An 18,242-nucleotide genomic window follows, 5' to 3' on the forward strand; every position below is an offset into this window, starting at 1 on the left:
CAACCCAATTTGATTGCTGTCTTAAGCACCCTTTTAAGAATTGCCTTTTCACGTGTGGATGTTACGGTTGCTTCTAAATGTACAGGGCTGTGGCCCTGCAACCTGTTACTCATTCCAGAGGATCTCTCTGTCTGAGAGCACTCCACCACCACCTCACCCCATTTCCTAATCTTTGTGTTATTTTAGAGTTTGCAGTTTCAGGCTCAGAAAACTGAAATCACTGGTCATCACAGGATGGACCACAAGGTGTTTAATTGACGAGTAGAAACAAAGTTGTTCCGCAGGATGCTGCAGTTCAGGGACTGTCTCTTCAGCTATGTACTCTCTTAAGGCATGACTTCAACAGAAGAATTCCCCTGTTAGAATGCAGCTGTGGGAGCTGCTGTTAGAAATTCAGGATGTATTAAGATGTAATCAGCAATGTAATTTTAGCTGTAAAACTGGCAGCTATTGTTTCCTTTTTACAAGATTAAATTTGGTTTTTCATTGGGCCTTAATTTACAGGGGCAAAAATAGGAATCTGTAATTTGCTTAGTAGTACTTTAATCTTTCAGAGGTCTCTTCAAATGTTTCTAAAAATGACTGACGTGAAAATCTTGAGCAGCTGGGAATTTACTGACTGATGTTTTCTTTTTCCTTCCCACTAAGTTGTTGCTAACAAGATGTGCTTCAGTAACGTTTTGAAAGCAATAATGCAATGTCTTGGAAAACAGATTTCTGAAACTTCATATTTGGCTTACTGTTGCTCTTACTCGAGGTGTTTGGGGTTTTGAAGAAGGAAGGTTTATTTTATTTTATTTTCCACTAATGGTAAAGACGTTTAGCTTGTCGCTGGTATTCTGGCAATGAAAAACTGCATCTAACCACTTATGTGTTCTGCCAAGGATTTACAGGCTTTAGATACTTAAACTGAGTCTTCAACAAATAGCTACCACAGAAGGGGGAGATGTTGAAGAACAGAAACTGTGCTATGAAGAATAAGAAATAACTGAATGTTAATCTGAAGACTGGTCTGGAATTCTGTGTAAATTCTGTTTGGTTTGTTTTGTTTTCAATACAGGTGTGAAGCACAAATCCTTTTTAACAGCTGAAGATTGCTTTGAGCTGGGAAAGATTGCCTATACTGAAGCTGACTACTACCACACCGAGCTTTGGATGGAACAAGCTCTGAAACAGTTGGATGAGGGAGAAGTGTCTTCTGCAGATAAAGTCTACATTCTGGACTACCTGAGTTACGCTGTGTATCAGCAGGGGGATCTGGGCAAAGCCATGATGCTCACCAAACGCCTTCTGGAACTGGGTATGTGAAAGAGATCTGCAGCTCATCATGACCTAGCTCTGTGTTGGAGCAGGTGCTAGCTACAGATTTGTACTGAGGAGTGGGGATGTCCCGGTTAAGGATTGCTCCTTTCCATCACCTGTCACTGTTGCCTTCTAACCACTTATCTGTCTCAGTCATTACTGCCTGAAATTTGCTTCTTACTATATCTTACTTTCCTCTGTTGAGATTACTTCCCCTTAGGTGCAGGCAAGACCAAAATTAATGAAATCGAAACTAAATTGGTGATACCAAAATCTGCAGATTATTTAAATGCAAATTAAGCATACTTGAGATAAGAGTTGGAAAAATAAGAAATGCGGAATACAATACAGAGAGCTAAGATTCTGTCCGTTTTATGAAATATGAGAAGTATTTATGCTTCTGTAAATATTCCACTGATTGACTATGTAAAGGATTCTGTGGGAAGTTCAGAACTAAACTTGATATAACAAAGGCTAGTGAGAACCATTTATCAATGAACTGAAGCTAATTCTGTCAGTTTAGAGATTAAAAGCTTTGTCACCAGCAATCTTAATTCCCATCAGGGAAGTTTGTAGGTTTTAAAGCCAGTCATGCTGTCCCAGCTCACTCTGTCCTGTTCCCTTGTCTCTCCCTCTCTGCTGAGATTGCATGGAATCGCCAAACCCTTTTTTTTCTAGTGCTTGGACCCCTGTGCCTACTGAGGATCCAGGCCTCATAGTAAGCAGTTTCTTAACTGTGACTGAGTTGAGCTTAGCTCTGAAAGCTCATCGTGTGTTTTCCTACAGATGAGTAAGGATATATGCATGCTGCAGGCTAGCATTGCTTCCAGCTTGGCTTGGAGTTTCAGCTATCCTGTGAATGCTCTCAAACCGGAATAGATGTTTCTGATTTCTATTTGAGAAGCAATAGTGTGTGTCTGTTTTTCTTTTTGTAAATCGCCTCTTCTGGATACTCCTTCCCAAGTTGGAAACTTGCCAGTGATCCTTGTCTGTTTCTTTGTCAATAGATCCTGAACATCAAAGAGCAAATGGGAACATGAAATATTTTGAATATATCATGGCTAAAGAAAAAGAAGCAAATAAGTCCAGTACGGATTCAGAAGACCAGATGGAGAAGGAAACTGAGGTTAAGAAAAAGGATTACCTGCCTGAGAGAAGGAAGTACGAAATGCTGTGCCGTGGGGAGGGTCTCAAAATGGTAAAGTGGAGTAGACTGTTTTCAAATGTGTGAAACCAACCATAACAAAACAATGTCTAGAATTTGTCTGTGGCATGAAAACAAGGAAGTTGTTACAGCACTTGGCTGAGTGTGTAGAACTGAGGATTAGTGTGTGTTGGATTTCTTCCCTGTTTCATTCTGTCTAGTAGACAAAAAGTAGTGCTACCACAGGCATTGTTGACTAACTTGGATGCACTGCATAATTGCAATTAGTTGAATAAGGATTCTGGAAGTCTGCATTTAAATATGGAGTTGAATGAGGGTGTTTTTTTTAGTGACTGTGTAAAGTACTGCTTGCTGCAGTATTAGAGTAACATTAATGTGCTGAAAGTACTAATTTCTCCAACTTTAAAGCATCTATTTAACTTGTAATGTAGCATTAAGGTAGGGAAAGTGAATTGCTCCTGGCTCTTGTTCTCAGGACATCTTCTGTTTCTTAGAGATATTAATATCATATGGAAGTTCTCTGATTATCTCGTGCTCCACCTTGCTTTCAGACTCCTCGGAGACAAAAACGACTCTTCTGCCGCTACTACGATGGAAACAGGAATCCTAGATACATTCTGGGCCCTGTCAAACAGGAAGATGAGTGGGACAAACCCCGAATTGTTCGCTTCCTTGACATCATCTCCGATGAAGAGATCGAAACTGTGAAAGAACTAGCAAAGCCGAGGGTAAATGCCTTATGCTTCTTTGCCTTTCAGAATCTTAAATTCTGTGTGTAGTTTTCTGTGTGAGTGCGTGTGATTCTGTCTCCTCTTGAATGCAGATGTGTGTGCAGTGTGCTCACACCTTGCTTTTCTCACCTTGTAGCTCTTGGTGACACAATCTTTGAAGGAGGCTGTGGAAGCTGGAAATGCTGTGTAATTAAGAGAGCCAGGTAGCAGCAGTGCAGGATTGTCGGACTTCTGGCAGACACAATTTCAGTGCATGCTGTTTCAGATAAGGAGGAGAATGTTCTACAACAGAAAACAAACGTACTGCAGCTAGGTTGCATTGAAGTATACATGTAATCTGGTTTTTGGTTTTTTTTGTTTTTTCTTTTAAGTCTGTATTTTCCAAAGTTGTTACGTGGAGAAGAGTGCTGTCTAGGGAAGGGCAGCCGTTCCTCTGGTCCTGCAATTATTGTGTAGACAAGACTGACTGGTTGTATTCTCCATTCAGTATAAAACTGACTTCTGTCTCCCAGGCTTTGACGTTGCCTGAAAGAGCTTTGAGAGGGCAGTACTTAATCAGTGGTACTCAGCTGCTTATTCACAATCTCAGCTCATCAAATCCTGTTTCAGAAACTGGATCCCAAGGTTCTTGTTTCTGCATGCAGAATAATCCAGGGCAACTCAGCTGTCAGATGAAACAGGAGTGTCCAAGGCAAACAGCAAACTGATGGAGTTGCCTTCTGTGTCCAGTTGGTGCGACTCTGCATCTCAAGATGTGTGTTGAAGACTAGTTAGTTAAATTGATTTGTTTTTCCATCAGTTACCATTACTTCTAAAATAAGACTTAAACTTGTAGAAATAAAATTTTTCTGCTTTTTTTTTCTTTGTTTTTAGCCTAAATGGTTTTTTGTCCAGAGAGGGCTGAGCAAATGGAGATTAGGGGGATAAGTGCATTAAGTATAGGACAAACTGTTAGCTTGGTCTGCTGCAAAGTAAACCAGCTGTGAGTTATACACAGGCACATCGAGGATGAGGCTGTCCTTGGCCACAGCACTGAGTACTAGGTAGTCTGAAGGTGATTTTAAAGCTTCCTAAAGGCTGATGCATTATATTTCTGAGGTAACATTCTGAACTCTAAGCAAAAAGTACAAGCAATTCTCTTCACTTACCTGTAAAACATCTCTTCCTGCTCTTCTGTCAGCCAGCCTTGCTGCAGGTCTCAAGATCAGAGCCCTAGTTATTTGTCTGTAGATGATTAAGCCCCTTTGCTGCTGCAAAAGCTCTGGCATTTTGTCTGTGAATATGACTGAATTGCTTTATGGCATAGAAATAAATCTCAGCACTGAAAAGAAAAACCTGTGAACATGGTGATTTTAACTTCTGAACTCGCTGAGATAATTGTTTTCCTATCAGATGTTTGGCTCATGGTAAAGACTTGCAGATTCATAGTTCATTAACGTAGAAGCATCTGTGTGTGGTTAGCATTCCACCTATTTCCTACAGCCAAGGCCTTGCAGGGCTCAGTAACAAGGATTGTATTTTTTGAAACGGAAAGGTCATCTCCTCATTCCTGATGCTCGGGATGTTACCTTCGCTGCCTCTCGGGAGGCAGCACTGTCTGATCGGTGCCCAGCCTTCTGCTGTGCTGGCAGCATAAGCTGGCAGGATGAAGCCTTATTATTCAGCTTTGGGAGTCTTGGCTGGAATTATAGTTTGTGCCTTGATTCTTACATGCGTCTGCCTGGGATGAGAGGAGGGGCAGCATATTAAGAGTTCCCAGTACCTTTTCTTGTTAGTAGACATGGAGAGGCTTCAATTTACTTAGTTTATTTTAACAGTAGAAAAATACTACTAATAATTGTTTGGGACTTGGTATGCCATTTTGTGCCTCTTCTAAAATTTGTGCTCTGCAACTCAACCTTTCCAGTTATGAACGATGGAGAGTGTCTGATAGTACTTGAACAAAATTAAAGGGCGCACATAAGCCTCTGAATCAGAGTATTAACATAGATGGGATGGTGTCAAGTAAATGGCAAAGGGAAAGGAAGGCCTTGAATCAAGACTTCTCACTCGGTGTAATTTAGGAATACAACGTAAATGTGTGCATGGACTAAGCAATTGGTTGTGTTAGCAGTCAGTGTTAAAAATTTGAGTTCAGTGCTGCTCTTGGTATAGAAAGAATCAGAGGTAGGGTTTTACCTCTTCCGCTTATAGAAGATCACAACGTTGCCTGGATTCAATTTAACTGTAAAACTCGTCTGACATGCGCAGGACAGAGTGCTAACAAAGGACCAATTGTACACGTGCCATAATACTGCACCACTTCCAGAAGTTGTTGCACTATGAAGGAAATTAAAGCTTCTAGTTTACTTTATTCAGACAACTATTCTTCTTGCTGCAGAAATGGAAACATTGCTTCCTGGAAAACTTGATCTTCTCTAATGCTCTGTTTAAAAAAAACCAAACCAAAAAAAGTGAAAAAACTATCTTTTTAGTAAAATTGGAGACTCCCCTTCCTTCCCCATCACTGCTTTATGAATTTCCACCCTCTCCATAAAAGAAAAACCACCACGAAAGGTGACTGGGTGGCTTGTGTGGTGGTTGCTTGTGTGACATTTCCCCATAGGCTTCTGAATGGTCGGATTGCTGTGATGCAGTATGTGCTTTGTAATGCAACTATTCTGATGGTTCGCTTCACAGCTGAGGCGAGCCACCATTTCAAACCCCATAACAGGAGCCTTGGAGACGGCACATTACAGAATTAGCAAAAGGTAAGAGAGCTCTATGCCAGATGTTTTGGGCCTGTAATGAGTGTGTAGATTCTGCTCATTATGGGGAAAAAAGAGGTGGTCTAAAAAGACAACTTTGGCTTTGTAGTCCACCGCTTTATTACATGCAGATCTGTAACAGGCTGTTACTGCTGAGTTTCTCAGTCTTTTCCTTCAGCTAGAAGTTCCGGGGGCGTATTTTGATTTCTTGTTTTTCTTTTTTTGGTCACCTTCTCAGCGTGTGTTCTCAAATGATGATCTGTAACAAGAAGCAGGTCTCTACAATCAGTGTAAAAAACATGTGAGGCTACAAAACCTTCAGTAGAATCTGGATTTTTTTTCCTTATTCCTTTCCCCTTGCTCTTCTCTCCAACCAAAAATCATCCTCCCTTGTAAAATCTAGCAGACCACTTGAAGTGCCTTTACATGTGTAAGAGATGCTTCAGGTCCTTAATGTGTGTGACAGCTGGAGTGGTGTGCAAAACACACGTTTGTTAGTCACACAGCATTTCATTGTCTGAGATAATCCTGTACTCCGCTCTGGGCTATTTTACCTCCCACTGACACAAATCTGGCAGAACACAAGCTCATTTTCACTGGGTTCTTGGTTCTTTCCAGCTTGTCTATTAAGTACTACAAGTCTTGAATCTAGCCAATGTTTTCCAAAATTGGCTGGCTCTAAAAGAAACCACCTGCCCCCTGCCTGCCCCCCTGCCCCAGGTTTTAGTAGTGGTGATTAAAGATTGGCTGTGCATTCCATCAGCGTTAAGCCAAAATTCTGAAAGGAGTTAAACTTCTGGGTGAAGAGGAATGGTCTGTGAAACTCAGCATCATAAATTACTTGCAGAAAGTCTTTAGTTTAAAACAAAAAAAAAAAAGGAAAAAAGAAGAAAGGAGGAAAAAAGTGAAAGGACAATCTAACCAAATTTTTCCAACCAATTTGTTTTGATTTGGACATGGCAGCTACAGCTTCTGTTGCCCTTCTAATATTGCTAATTTAAGAGCATTGCATACCATCCAGACCAATCGGAACCCTTTCAAACACCTGTGGCTTGGCAAAAAAAGCAGCCTACTAGGTGGGTAAGCCCTTGTCCTTTCTCTTTTTGTAGCTGAGCCGTGCTACTGTTCATGACCCTGAGACTGGGAAACTGACCACAGCACATTACAGAGTCTCTAAGAGGTAAGGGGAACGTCTTCCAGAGGTATACCCAGGCCGAGGAAGTCCGTTCTGGGACTGTACTGCTTCATCTCTAAATGTGGGGCAAATAAGGATTTTGCATAACTTTTCTATTCTTAGTCTCTTTTTAGAAGAAAGAGAATTGCCTAAAGCAAGCTGAGCTGTCATATAACAAAGCAAGCGGGCTGCTGAAATAGAAAATAGTTCTAAATGTTAGTGGTAGCCAAGACGGGAGTGCCCTCTTTTGCTTAGCATGGCTTGTCTACTGCAACTAACGTACTAAAATATTAGCACTGTGCGGAGTTCTGCTGCCACTAACAAGCAGTGGAAAAGGCTGCCTTCTACCACGAAACTTTGGTGTTTGCTGCTTAAAGCTAGGTACAGATGAGCTGCTGTAATTCATGGGAATAGTGCAAATTAAAGCTTGTCGGTAATTTTAAAGAATGTCTTTGTTTACATGATTGAAAGTAGTTGCTTCTTTAATAGAAAACTAGTGTTCTTTCAGCTTCTTTGAACAAAAAAACTGGAAGTAGAATGTCTAGTAGGTTAAGGGTTTTTATTCAGCTATGAATGTCTTTAAAAAGATATAAGTGCTTCAGAATACTGGATCATAAATTGATTGAATTCAGGAATGATAACTCTCATGGAACTAGAAAACCATTGTAGCTGAAGTCCGATCCTTAAAGCCACACTTGTTACAAGTAGTGGCAAGTTGAAAACTTATTTTTATACATTGAAAACTGCCTTGCACCTTCAGCAGCATATGCAGGTCTACTTACTCATCAGAGCGCATGCAGGTAGTGGGAGTCCCTTAGAAATTGTCGATTGCTCCTTAAAACTACCTCTACAGGCCCCCTCCAGAATGACTTTAGGAACATAGGTCTCCTTGTTTCACATGTGTTGCATTTAGTTTTCATTTTTTTGTTTTTAATTTTAAAGTCTTTCCATGTCTTACCTATCTTGGTTATCTGTGACTGTGTATTTTAAAGCATTTATTCAGTCTTGGGGTTTGTCCTCTGACACTCTGGGGCATTTACTGAAGTAATCTGTTAATCCATTTGAACTACCCTCATGGGGGTGAGAGTAGTTCAAGGTGACCAGATCACTAATTGAAATTGAGATTAAGATGCATAATTAGCCCCATTTTAAATATATGATCCTCAGCAAAAGAACTTCTTAATCAGAGTTTTGATTTTTCATTAGTGGGAAGTGTTATGCCTTGAGACTACTGCAGATGCCGCAGTCAGAAAAAAATAGTACTAGACAACACCCGTCATTAAAAGCTGATGCCCTTGTGAATGTGTGCAGCTGATGGTGCAGCCAGATCCCATTTGCCATCACCTTGTTATTGGCTTTGTGACATGGCAAAATAACTGTTTCTCCTAGGGCTTTAATCTGGAATTAACCCTGTGCTGTACCTTGCCTTGGAACTCTTTGGTAAAGCGTAAGGGCAGCCACTGTCTCTGAAGTGCTGCTGCCTCCTTGGTGTACTGTGCTGCAAGCCCAGAATAGAGCCTTGTGCTGAAGGAGACCCTTAAATGTTTAAGGTTTGCGGCTCAAAAAGGTGGCACTCTGGAACTGCCTTCCAAAATACCTAAGGAACTCACAGATTGATAGCAGATTTTACTGAGCTAAGATTTTTAATTCTGTATCTCACTGGAAACTGGAATTAGAATTGCAAAGAAACATACAAGTAAATGGGCACAGCACATTGCGAAGTTAGTGAAGACAACTTTTTGAGGGTGGAGGGGGACTTCCCTTCTCATGTTTCCCCTTGCCTTTGCATTCCTCCCTGTGCAGATTGTTTAGGATATATATACACTTTAAAAGAGAACCTGACACCTACATTTATAGTGGGAGGTAAAAGCCCAAACCAAAACCCCCAAGCCAGACTGCTTTGGAAGAATCATGTTGTTAATGCTGGATCACTGAACTTCTCTTGCAGAACCACTGGTAGAAATATCTTTCTGTTAGAGCTGTTTGAGCTGGTTTGGATTCCAGATGAATCATTGCTCCTGAAAACCAAAAAATGCTTGCTTTATTTTTTTAATAGATGATTGCTTTCCCCCTTCAAACATTCTTTCCTAGCAAATGCACTTCTAAATTACAGCATTCCTCTCTTTGAGAGGACTACTGTTCACTGTGCAGTACGTGGCAGGCTGTATAAAAGGGGCGCCTTGCCAGCAGTTCAAGGAGCGCCATCAAGCCATGCTGTGTGCCGTACCAGAATAAACTCAGCCACTCTGACACTGCTTTTAAAGAAGCTGCCTTTTTCCCCCCCCCCCCCCCCCTCTCCTCCCAGCAGCCAGTCGGAGCTTGTAGCATATGATGTTAAAGTTTCCACTTCAGAAATATCAGTCTGTGCTTTTATTCACTCCCTGTTGCGTCTCTACTAGTACTATTTACCTACTAAGTATGTTTTATAAAGTTTTTGAACATAAATACCAGTATTTCGTGTGACCAACGACTTAAGCTGTGTTGCAATACTCTGGTGCAGTGCTGGTGTAGCTGAGACTCAGGACGTAGCCCTTGTCATGTCTGGTACTGGACTGACTAGTGCAGTTGGAGGAGATGAGCTTTTGGGCATATAAGCCCATGTCTGTCATGTAGCTCTGGACAGTTGTCTGGGTTTTTTTCCTAATATGCTGCTTAGTCTAAAATTATTTCTGCATATAAGTATTGTGCCATTAAAAATCTCCAATAAGATACCTGATATGGAATTATAGGAGGGAGGAGTAAATGTAGTTACTGCTAGCTGTTTGTAATTAATATAAAAGTTGTTAAAAGCCAGATCTTGGTGTGAGGAAGAAGAAAAGCAATCCCCCAGCATGAATTCAGCACACTAATGGAATTCTTTCAATTTCTATAACATATTAGCTTTAGTTCATGGGTGTCTTTTTACAAAACCAAGTGAGACACCAAAAATACTATGTCTTTGTAGTCAGGGAGTTTTGTGTTTTGGTGTGGTAGTTAGTACAGAAATATCAAATCCTCCTGTCAGTAAAGTCACCCACATCTTAAAAACTGCCACGCTTACGACTTCCCAGAAATAAGCTTGTCCCTTTTTGTTAGGAAGTCTTCTGCTCGTAGTGGACTCATAGGTGTCAGCTGGTCAAAAATATGACAGAATGCTGTTCATGCAAATTAACTTGTCAGATGAGCAATTAAATGCACATTGAAGAATAGAGTTGTGTGCATTTACTGAATCATTCTGAACCTTGGATTATATGTATGGAAAAAAAAGTTTGAGCACAATTTGAGGCTGTTAATTCTGCAGCACATATGCTGCTGGTGAGGGAGGGGTTTTTTTGCTTTTTTTTTTTTTATAGACAAGAGCAGGGAAAAAGATTCCTTTGTGTGAAGAAACACCTGCTGTCAATGGTCTTGAACTAAGCACATACTTACTTTGATGTCAGCAAAGGACCAAGGCTGAGGCTAGCAACAAAAGACGACAGTGCAGGACAGATGGTTATGTTCTGTGAAGGCCACTGGGCAAAGCCTGCAGTAACAGAAGGCCCTTGTGCATCCTAAATGCAGCAGGCACCGAGACCTCCTGGTGCTGGACAATTGTTGCAGGGTTTGACAGGCCCTCCTGAGCTCTCTGCCCTCGTGGAAGCAGATTTTGTGATGCTTACAGGGTTAAACCATGCTGCAAGTCTTCCCCTGAAGCTATTCAGCACTACAGGCTGCCCCCTAAGTTTTGCTCAGCAACCAGCAGACAGGCTGGCACTTGGTGGAATATGGTTTCAGCTGCCGGTTTCCTCCACTTTTCATAGACTTTCTTTGTATCCTCGGGCAATTAATTTTATTTCTAAAATACATATAGCACTTTCCCTTCGTGAAAGGATGTAGTATTCCCCAGGTGAAAGCATTAATTGCAAATCTAAATAACCAATATAGTAAGAATGCTTGCTTTTTTCTTTCTTTGGGTTCTTTTTTTTTTTTTTTTTTTCTTAAAACCTTTATGCGTAGCCTGGGCAGAGATAGCCAGAGCCTACACTATGAAGCTGATGGCTGTGTTGGGGCTTTTCTTGTGTACTAAGCGTGAGGTTAGGATTGCTTGTTCAACACGGCTGCATAGCATGCAGCTGCAGAGCTGATTTTTTGGGGGGCAATGCTTCATATAAGTAGACTTTGTGTTCTCCTACCACCTTAAATCAAAAAAGGTTGTATTGTAACACTTCCTTATACTAACAGTGTTCAGAAACGGATGAATCTGTGTATGTGTTTGTGCAAGTCTGTCTTGAGAAATCTTACTTTTTATCTATACTTCATTTGTCATTTAAAAAAAAATGCTCGTAGAGATTCTGTAACCTGTGTCAGTGCCTTGTGTCACACGTCATGCTACTGTTCCTCCCATGCGAAGTATTTTGTTTTTTTAATACAAATTCTATATTAAAGAAAACAACCTTAATTTAGTATAGATGTGAAAGTTCATTTGAGTAGAAATGCTATCATGTACTTTCCAGCTAGGCTCTGAGCATAGGTATTTCTGTCCAACAGTCTTGTAAAAGCAGCAGGAGCCACTGATGAGCCCAAAAGGCTGGGTCAGATGCTAGAAAAAAGATAGCGCTAGCTGTCTCCATTTTCTTGCAAAAAGGGAGAAAAAATGGGGCCCAAATCATCAATGTGTTCTCATCCATATTAGTGACTAGTAGGGGACTGCCAAGGTAAATAGAGAAGAGGATCAGGGAGGGTAGGGAGCATGCCAGGAGAGGGAAATGAGGAGCAGGTAAAATGAAGGTGCATTGGCTAGAGTAGGATGAGTAAAGCAGCAAGAAAAACAAGGATCCTGCGAGCAGATGAGTGGTTTTTAAAAAAAAAAAAAAGGAAAGAAAAAAGACAGTGGGTAGATGAAATTGATCCTTTCTCAAAAAGAACAAAATGTTTTTCTTGTAAAGAGATGAAAAATGGCTGTGTGTTTCCATGTAAGCAACTGGCTGTGTTCAGGGCTGGTCAGGGTCCAGCAGGGATGCGCAGAGCTGTGGTTGTACTAAGCTTGTGCCCTTTTCTGCCAAACGCTGCTATTCGGGGTATGTGGCTGCTTCTGGGTGACACAGCTGCTTCCCAGTCATGCAGCTTTCAAGAATGAGCAACCACTTAGAGCAGAAAATGCCACTCTGGGTCTGGATGAAGGCAGCGATTCTCATGTAGAACTGCTGCTCTACCTGTTCAAACCTTTCTCTGCTGACTAGTTTGCCAGTTAGTTTAAATGCAGTATTTCTAGCTGAAAAGTTCTAATTTACAGTAAGAGACATTTTGAAGATGCCTTTGGAACTGTGAGGCTGACCTTTCACATTTATATTTTTAAAAAAAAAGTAGGGTTGGTTGGGGGTTTTTTTTCCTTAAAAATCATGGTGTACCCGAAATATGTGCTAAATACCAGACTTGTAATAGGCTGTTCTGGTAGAAAATGTTGAACAGGGAAAATGGTAAAGAGTTTTATGCATTATATAATTGTTTTTGTAATGATTTTTAGTAGCATTGCACAGGTAAGTAATGTGCAAGGACTTGCCTGTAGGGGCATGACATTAGTGTACGCAGAGTCTACGTGATTGTAACTCAAGTTAACTCACCTATTCCTTTCCCAAATGTTGCTTCAAAGTGCATCAAATGTGGGGTCTAAATTAGCTGTTTGAAAGGGGTAAGAGCAGAAGTGGTTTGTGCCTCTTTTAGAAAACAACTTGAAGCAGATTTCACTGTTTGGAGCGTTTTCTTCAGTCATTTCATAGTCCACCATGGGAATTAAGGCCCTTAGTTGCAGAGGTTCCTTAAACCAGTCCTGTAAGTGTTCTTTCTAGAAAACATGTTTATTAAATGCAGGCCTTCATAATGGCCTGGAAATATTTCTGATCATCCTAGCACTCTCTTGAACAGTACAAACAAATAGCCTCCAATTCGAAGTAATTCCAAATGTTGCATTTGTACTGCTAGCTTACTGCCTTTTGCTACCATATTTTATTAATTTTTCTTTTTTTCCCACCTACTTAGTGCTTGGTTGTCTGGATATGAAAGCCCTGTGGTATCTCGCATTAACACAAGGATACAGGACCTAACAGGACTCGATGTCTCCACAGCAGAAGAACTACAGGTAAACTATTAGGACAAGTAGGGTGGTGACTGTCAGCTGGCATTTCGTTTTGGATACCTTTGCATGCAGCACCGTGCTGGCAAGGTGGCTGCAAAAGCTCATTCAACCTAGGGGCAGCCGATTTGATGGCTGGTTTGATTCCAGGCCATCGGGGGAACGAGTTTTTTTTTTTTTTTTACAGGGAGGAAGAAGCCAAGTTGTCTTTGCAGACTAGTGCTTACTGTAGTAGGAAATGGCTTTCTGGTGCTGGAGGGAAAGAGTAATAACTGAAACTCCTGATGTTTGTTGAAATGGATGTGAAATTTCTTTTTATTTTTACTAATAAAACTGGATTTCATTGCTGCAGGGTCAAACTTTACTGCTGTGGTGATAGCGAAAAGTGTAGCTTGACTGATACTCACAGAAAGGGAGAGGGAATGGCTGTTTAGATTTGCCATCCCATCCTGGGTCCTGCAAGGCCAATAGTGTGTCTGGTGTGTCTGTAATGTGGGAGAGATTGACTGTATATGTAACTTCAATAAATTTTATTTTGGAAGTACTCACTTTTATATACTTGAGGCTTTCTAAATAAACAGCTGCTTCACTGATTCTGAGAAAGCATTAATACTTAGAAAGCAGGACACCTAGACAGTGGTTCCCGAAAGCTGTTGTGCCACTCTGCTACTCCATCAAGACTCCTGATGGTAAAATGCCCAAGCATCTGGTTGAAAATTGGGTTATGAATACATAGAAGAGATGAAAAAAAAAAAAATCAATCAGCAAAAAGGACAGTGGATTCTCTTTATTGACATAGAGATCAAAAAGTGATTTAAACATGAAGGATGTAAAAGCACCATGACCTGTTTTGAAGAGAATAGAACCTGCAATGTTTCTGTAGAAGAAAAATATTCTTCTACCCTGGGGAAGTACCAGATTCCTTACCCAGAGTACACTGCATCTTGTGACGCCAGTCTTGGATGTGCTGCTGCTCTTGTAGCTGAACATCTTGGGGTTCTTTGGAGCCTGTAGCTGTCCAAGCCTTCAGGAGTTTCAGAAGCTTCAGTTAGGTTCTATCACCTGAGAGTCATTAGATCAGACAGTAGCAGGCACTTGTAAATGGGTGGATGTCTGGGAGCAGACAGAGGAGCTGCCCCTGGGGAAGGGAAGTTTCAGCTGTGGCTTTGCTGGGAGCTGGTGTCTGGTGGAGAGCTGCAAAGGCAGACTGAAGGGCTGGGACCCTGAAGCTCAGAGTCAGGATCTGGCTCTACCCTGATGAGGAGTGCAGGTGAAGTTAGAGCTATTTGTGAATAAACCCAGAAGGACTTTGTTGCATACAGTACCAGTTTAGCTGATGGAGACTGGTAGTTTCCTATGGCTTGATTGTTAAAGTTCATCTGTCAAAAGGTTGTAGATGATGGTCAAATTCTTGTCTGAATAAAATATTGCTTTACTAGATTTTGTGCTTCTCCTTTCACTGTAGGTAGCCAACTATGGAGTAGGAGGCCAGTATGAGCCTCATTTTGATTTTGGAAGGGTAAGTCCTGTTTCCTGTCTCCACCTCTTTCTGCTTCACAAGCACTGTGTTTTTCTTTTTCAGGTGGCAAATTATGGAGTGGGAGGACAGTATGAGCCCCACTTTGACTTTGCACGGGCAAGTAAAGAGATGGAGGAGAGATAGTCACCTGGTGAAGCCTGGGCCTCTTGGCTGTGGCATAATTTTTATTCTTTAATGCGTATTAAATTTTGTAGCTCTTCAACTTTTCTAATCCATGTTAGTGGAGAAAGCCCTCTAAACCACCAGCTGAACAGACAAGCATTTTAGGCATTACAGAGCAACAAGGTTTTCCTTCAAAAATATAATTTAAAAAATTATTTTAAGGAGCTGACCAATAGTTCTTAACAGATCAAAGGGCATTAGCTTTATTCTGAATCTGAGGAAACGTTTAGAAATATTCTAGCTGGCCAAGGTACTGGCCATGTAAAGCCACTTTGTTTAAAATCACTGAAGGCTATACAGGTAAACTGTATAAAAACCTGGTGTGTGACAGATGATGGTGGCATCAGCTAACGTGCGTCCAGGCACCGAAGCTCTCCAGCTGTGTCTGCAGCGCAGAGCATTGCTGAGTGAGGCAAAGGGGGCTGCAGGGCCATGAGGAAGGCCTTGTAGGCAGCATGGGAAATCGTGCGTTGCAGCTTACCCTGGAGAACTGCAATGTGGAGAGAAAAATTCTTTCCCCAGAGCCAAGACACAGGTGTCTTTAGTGCTGTTGAAGAAATTTTCAAAATAGAAGTGCTCTGTTACTGTAGTTTACATGCTGATTGCTGGCAGACACCTGAAACTGGAAAAAGCCTGCTGAGGTCTTCTCATCTCCCCATCCTTCTTTTTTAAAAAAAAAATATATATATAAATTCCCAACCTATTTTTACGCCAGCTTTAATTGCAGCCTGCTGGAAATAATGCCACTGAATTCAGTTGGTTATTTATTGGGCATACATATGTGTGATTTAACACCTTCAGATTAACCTTACACTGTGAATCCAAGCCACCAACTCTTAATCAGAATCTCTGCTCTGTAAGCACATGCTCAAAAACATTGCAAATGATTAACTGTTTTTGTTTGAAAATGCATGGGTTAATTCTTGGAGTAACGATTGCCCGAATTTTAGCACACACCAGTGGTGGTTACAGGGGGTGGGCTGTGAGGGGTGACAAAAGTTGGTACTGTAAACTGTCAAAGTGGATTTTTCTTGTAAGTCAAGTGATAAAAACCTCCTAGTTGCACCTGCAGCTCCAGCACAGGGTCAGGAAGGCCGGAGCAGGAGTCGGGGTGAGGGCCCCAAAGCTGAGCCAACCCTGGGGGAGCAGGGCTGGCAGCTGCCCTCGGGGCTGGCCTGGAGCCAGCCCTGCTGCACAGCCCTGCTGTGGCTTGGTTCTCAGTGACCTGGGCCTGGAGAGCTGCCCTCGCTGGTGCTTGCCTTGGCCTGGGACAAGAGGCAATAAGTGAATGTAATTATTTAATTAAGTCTGGCTGCGAAGAGGATTTATATACTCATTTTCAGGCAGTACAGTTGTTCTTACCCATTGCCAATTTGAGCGTATGCCCTCCCTGTCCTACAGAATTTTAAAATGCCTGGTTTATTTAAATTAATAGATACACTCATATTGCATTCCCCCCTCCTCCCAAATAGAGGGATTGAATTAATTTTTCTGCATGAGTTTGCTGCTGGCTCTGCAGCTGTATGTCATTGGCTCCTCTCAATAATCAAAATGAAATGCTTATTAAATCTGCTTTTATTCACAGAAAGATGAGCCAGATGCTTTTAAGGAATTGGGAACAGGCAACAGAATTGCTACTTGGTTGTTTTATGTAAGTGATACATTTCTCCCATGTGCTAGTGCCAAAAATATCTATCACTGCATATTCTATACCGTTGAATGATTTCATTAGGTTTTTTTACTGAAATGACTTGCAAATGAAGGCAGCCACTAACTTAGTGGCAATACATACATTACTCGTAAGTAATGGTTCTTCCGTGTGTTCTTAAGGAGATTTTTTTCCTCAAAGTTGAGCATCAGCTTAAATTATTTGTCTGTCTATTCATTTTTATATCTGCATCAGTATTTATAGCACGCTCAGCGCCAAACCATTTGAGCGTGCAACGTTCGGGGACAAGGCTGGCTGTCGCACTTGGAACAAAGTGGGTGGGCTTCAGCCTTTTTTAAGGCTGTTAATCACACAGCCTTTGCTCACCGATTGGGAGGTCGAAATTAGGTTGTTCAGTAACCTAATTCTGTTTCATTAAAACGTGACACTTGAGAATGTATCAGCCTGCTACTTACCTGGGCCCTTCCCCACCTTTTCAGATGAGCGATGTGTCAGCAGGGGGAGCTACTGTCTTTCCTGAAGTAGGAGCCAGTGTTTGGCCTAAAAAGGTAAGCGGGGCTTTTTATCCAGAGTAACCGCTCCTCTCTCCACCTACTCAAAAATAGAACAGATGTATAAATGCTTAAAAAGAAGCTTTAAAATCACTTTATATAAAGAAGATTAGAGCGCTGTTCATGGGAGCGCCGTGGTACTTACAATTAAGTGAAGGGACTGGAGTAGTACTGGTGATTCCAAGGGCCTCTGATGTTCTGTGGGTTAATGCATAGGTATGTTTGGCCTTAACTGCTTCTAATGCATAGCCTTTGCAAAACATTACAGTGCTGCAGAACGCATTTTGAAAATACCCAGATCTGTAAGTAGGTTTAGTCTTGAGGTGTCTGTAGGGAATTTTCCATGAAATTGTGTGTTCCTATTATTTTTTCCCTCAGAATGGTCATGAATAAGGTCAGTCTTTGCTGTCCTGCTGCTTTCTAAAACTGGTCAGAGTTAAATGAAACTGGCTTAGGGTTTAAAACAAAATTAACAGCCAAGACTATGTAGACACAGAATGTGTCATAGGAGACTCATTCCTTAGGAAAGCCCATGTTAGAATATGGAAAAGAACCTGCAATTTAAAAGGAACATCTGAAATACAAACACACATACCTTTGCCTTAAGTAAGTTGGTGTACAAGCATGTATCACACAAAGCAAAACGCTGAGGGTTTCCACTGCAATTTCCAGGGAACAGCTGTATTCTGGTACAATCTCTTCCCAAGCGGAGAAGGAGATTACAGCACACGGCATGCGGCCTGCCCAGTACTAGTTGGGAACAAATGGGGTAAGTAGCCCTCACGTTCTTGCTGCCTGTGACCTGGAGGGCTGGGCCTTTGCTGGTGGGTTGTCTTGCTTTTCTTTTTCCTCTGGACTTTGTGGTGGAATAGAAAGCAGCCAGAAGTTAGGTCCTTTATAGAGAAATTACAGCTTATACCTATGTCATATCTCTCTATATTATGTTATATATATTAGATTGAGTAGCATATTTTATTATGTATGTAAAACACATGTAATACTGTATCTACTTTAATAGTCTTTTGTAGTTTTGCAACTACTGGAAGGTTTTTCCTTCTTGGATTTATTAGACCAACTTCACATTTGTGTGTGTGTGTATTAAAATACTTTAGA

At 41.3% G+C, this 18,242-nt stretch overlaps 1 protein-coding gene across 4 annotated transcripts in view; it reads left to right on the plus strand.

Moving 5' to 3' along the window:
- Positions 1 to 18,242, plus strand: part of P4HA1 (prolyl 4-hydroxylase subunit alpha 1) — a 33,893-nt gene that overhangs the window by 15,037 nt on the left and 614 nt on the right. The window contains exons 6-14 of one of the 4 annotated variants that reach the window (XM_074830189.1): positions 1,061 to 1,300; positions 2,310 to 2,500; positions 3,019 to 3,195; positions 5,878 to 5,948; positions 13,114 to 13,213; positions 14,673 to 14,726; positions 16,495 to 16,560; positions 17,058 to 17,126; positions 17,802 to 17,898. In XM_074830189.1, coding sequence (XP_074686290.1) covers positions 1,061 to 1,300; positions 2,310 to 2,500; positions 3,019 to 3,195; positions 5,878 to 5,948; positions 13,114 to 13,213; positions 14,673 to 14,726; positions 16,495 to 16,560; positions 17,058 to 17,126; positions 17,802 to 17,898 — 1,065 coding nt within the window. Of the gene's footprint in view, positions 1 to 1,060; positions 1,301 to 2,309; positions 2,501 to 3,018; positions 3,196 to 5,877; positions 5,949 to 7,054; positions 7,126 to 13,113; positions 13,214 to 14,672; positions 14,727 to 14,789; positions 14,848 to 16,494; positions 16,561 to 17,057; positions 17,127 to 17,801; positions 17,899 to 18,242 lie in introns of all 4 variants that reach the window. The other 3 variants (XM_074830190.1, XM_074830187.1, XM_074830188.1) reach the window with 3 other exon arrangements.

Source organism: Strix aluco, chromosome 7, assembly GCF_031877795.1.
Source record: "Strix aluco isolate bStrAlu1 chromosome 7, bStrAlu1.hap1, whole genome shotgun sequence".
NCBI lineage: Eukaryota > Metazoa > Chordata > Aves > Strigiformes > Strigidae > Strix > Strix aluco.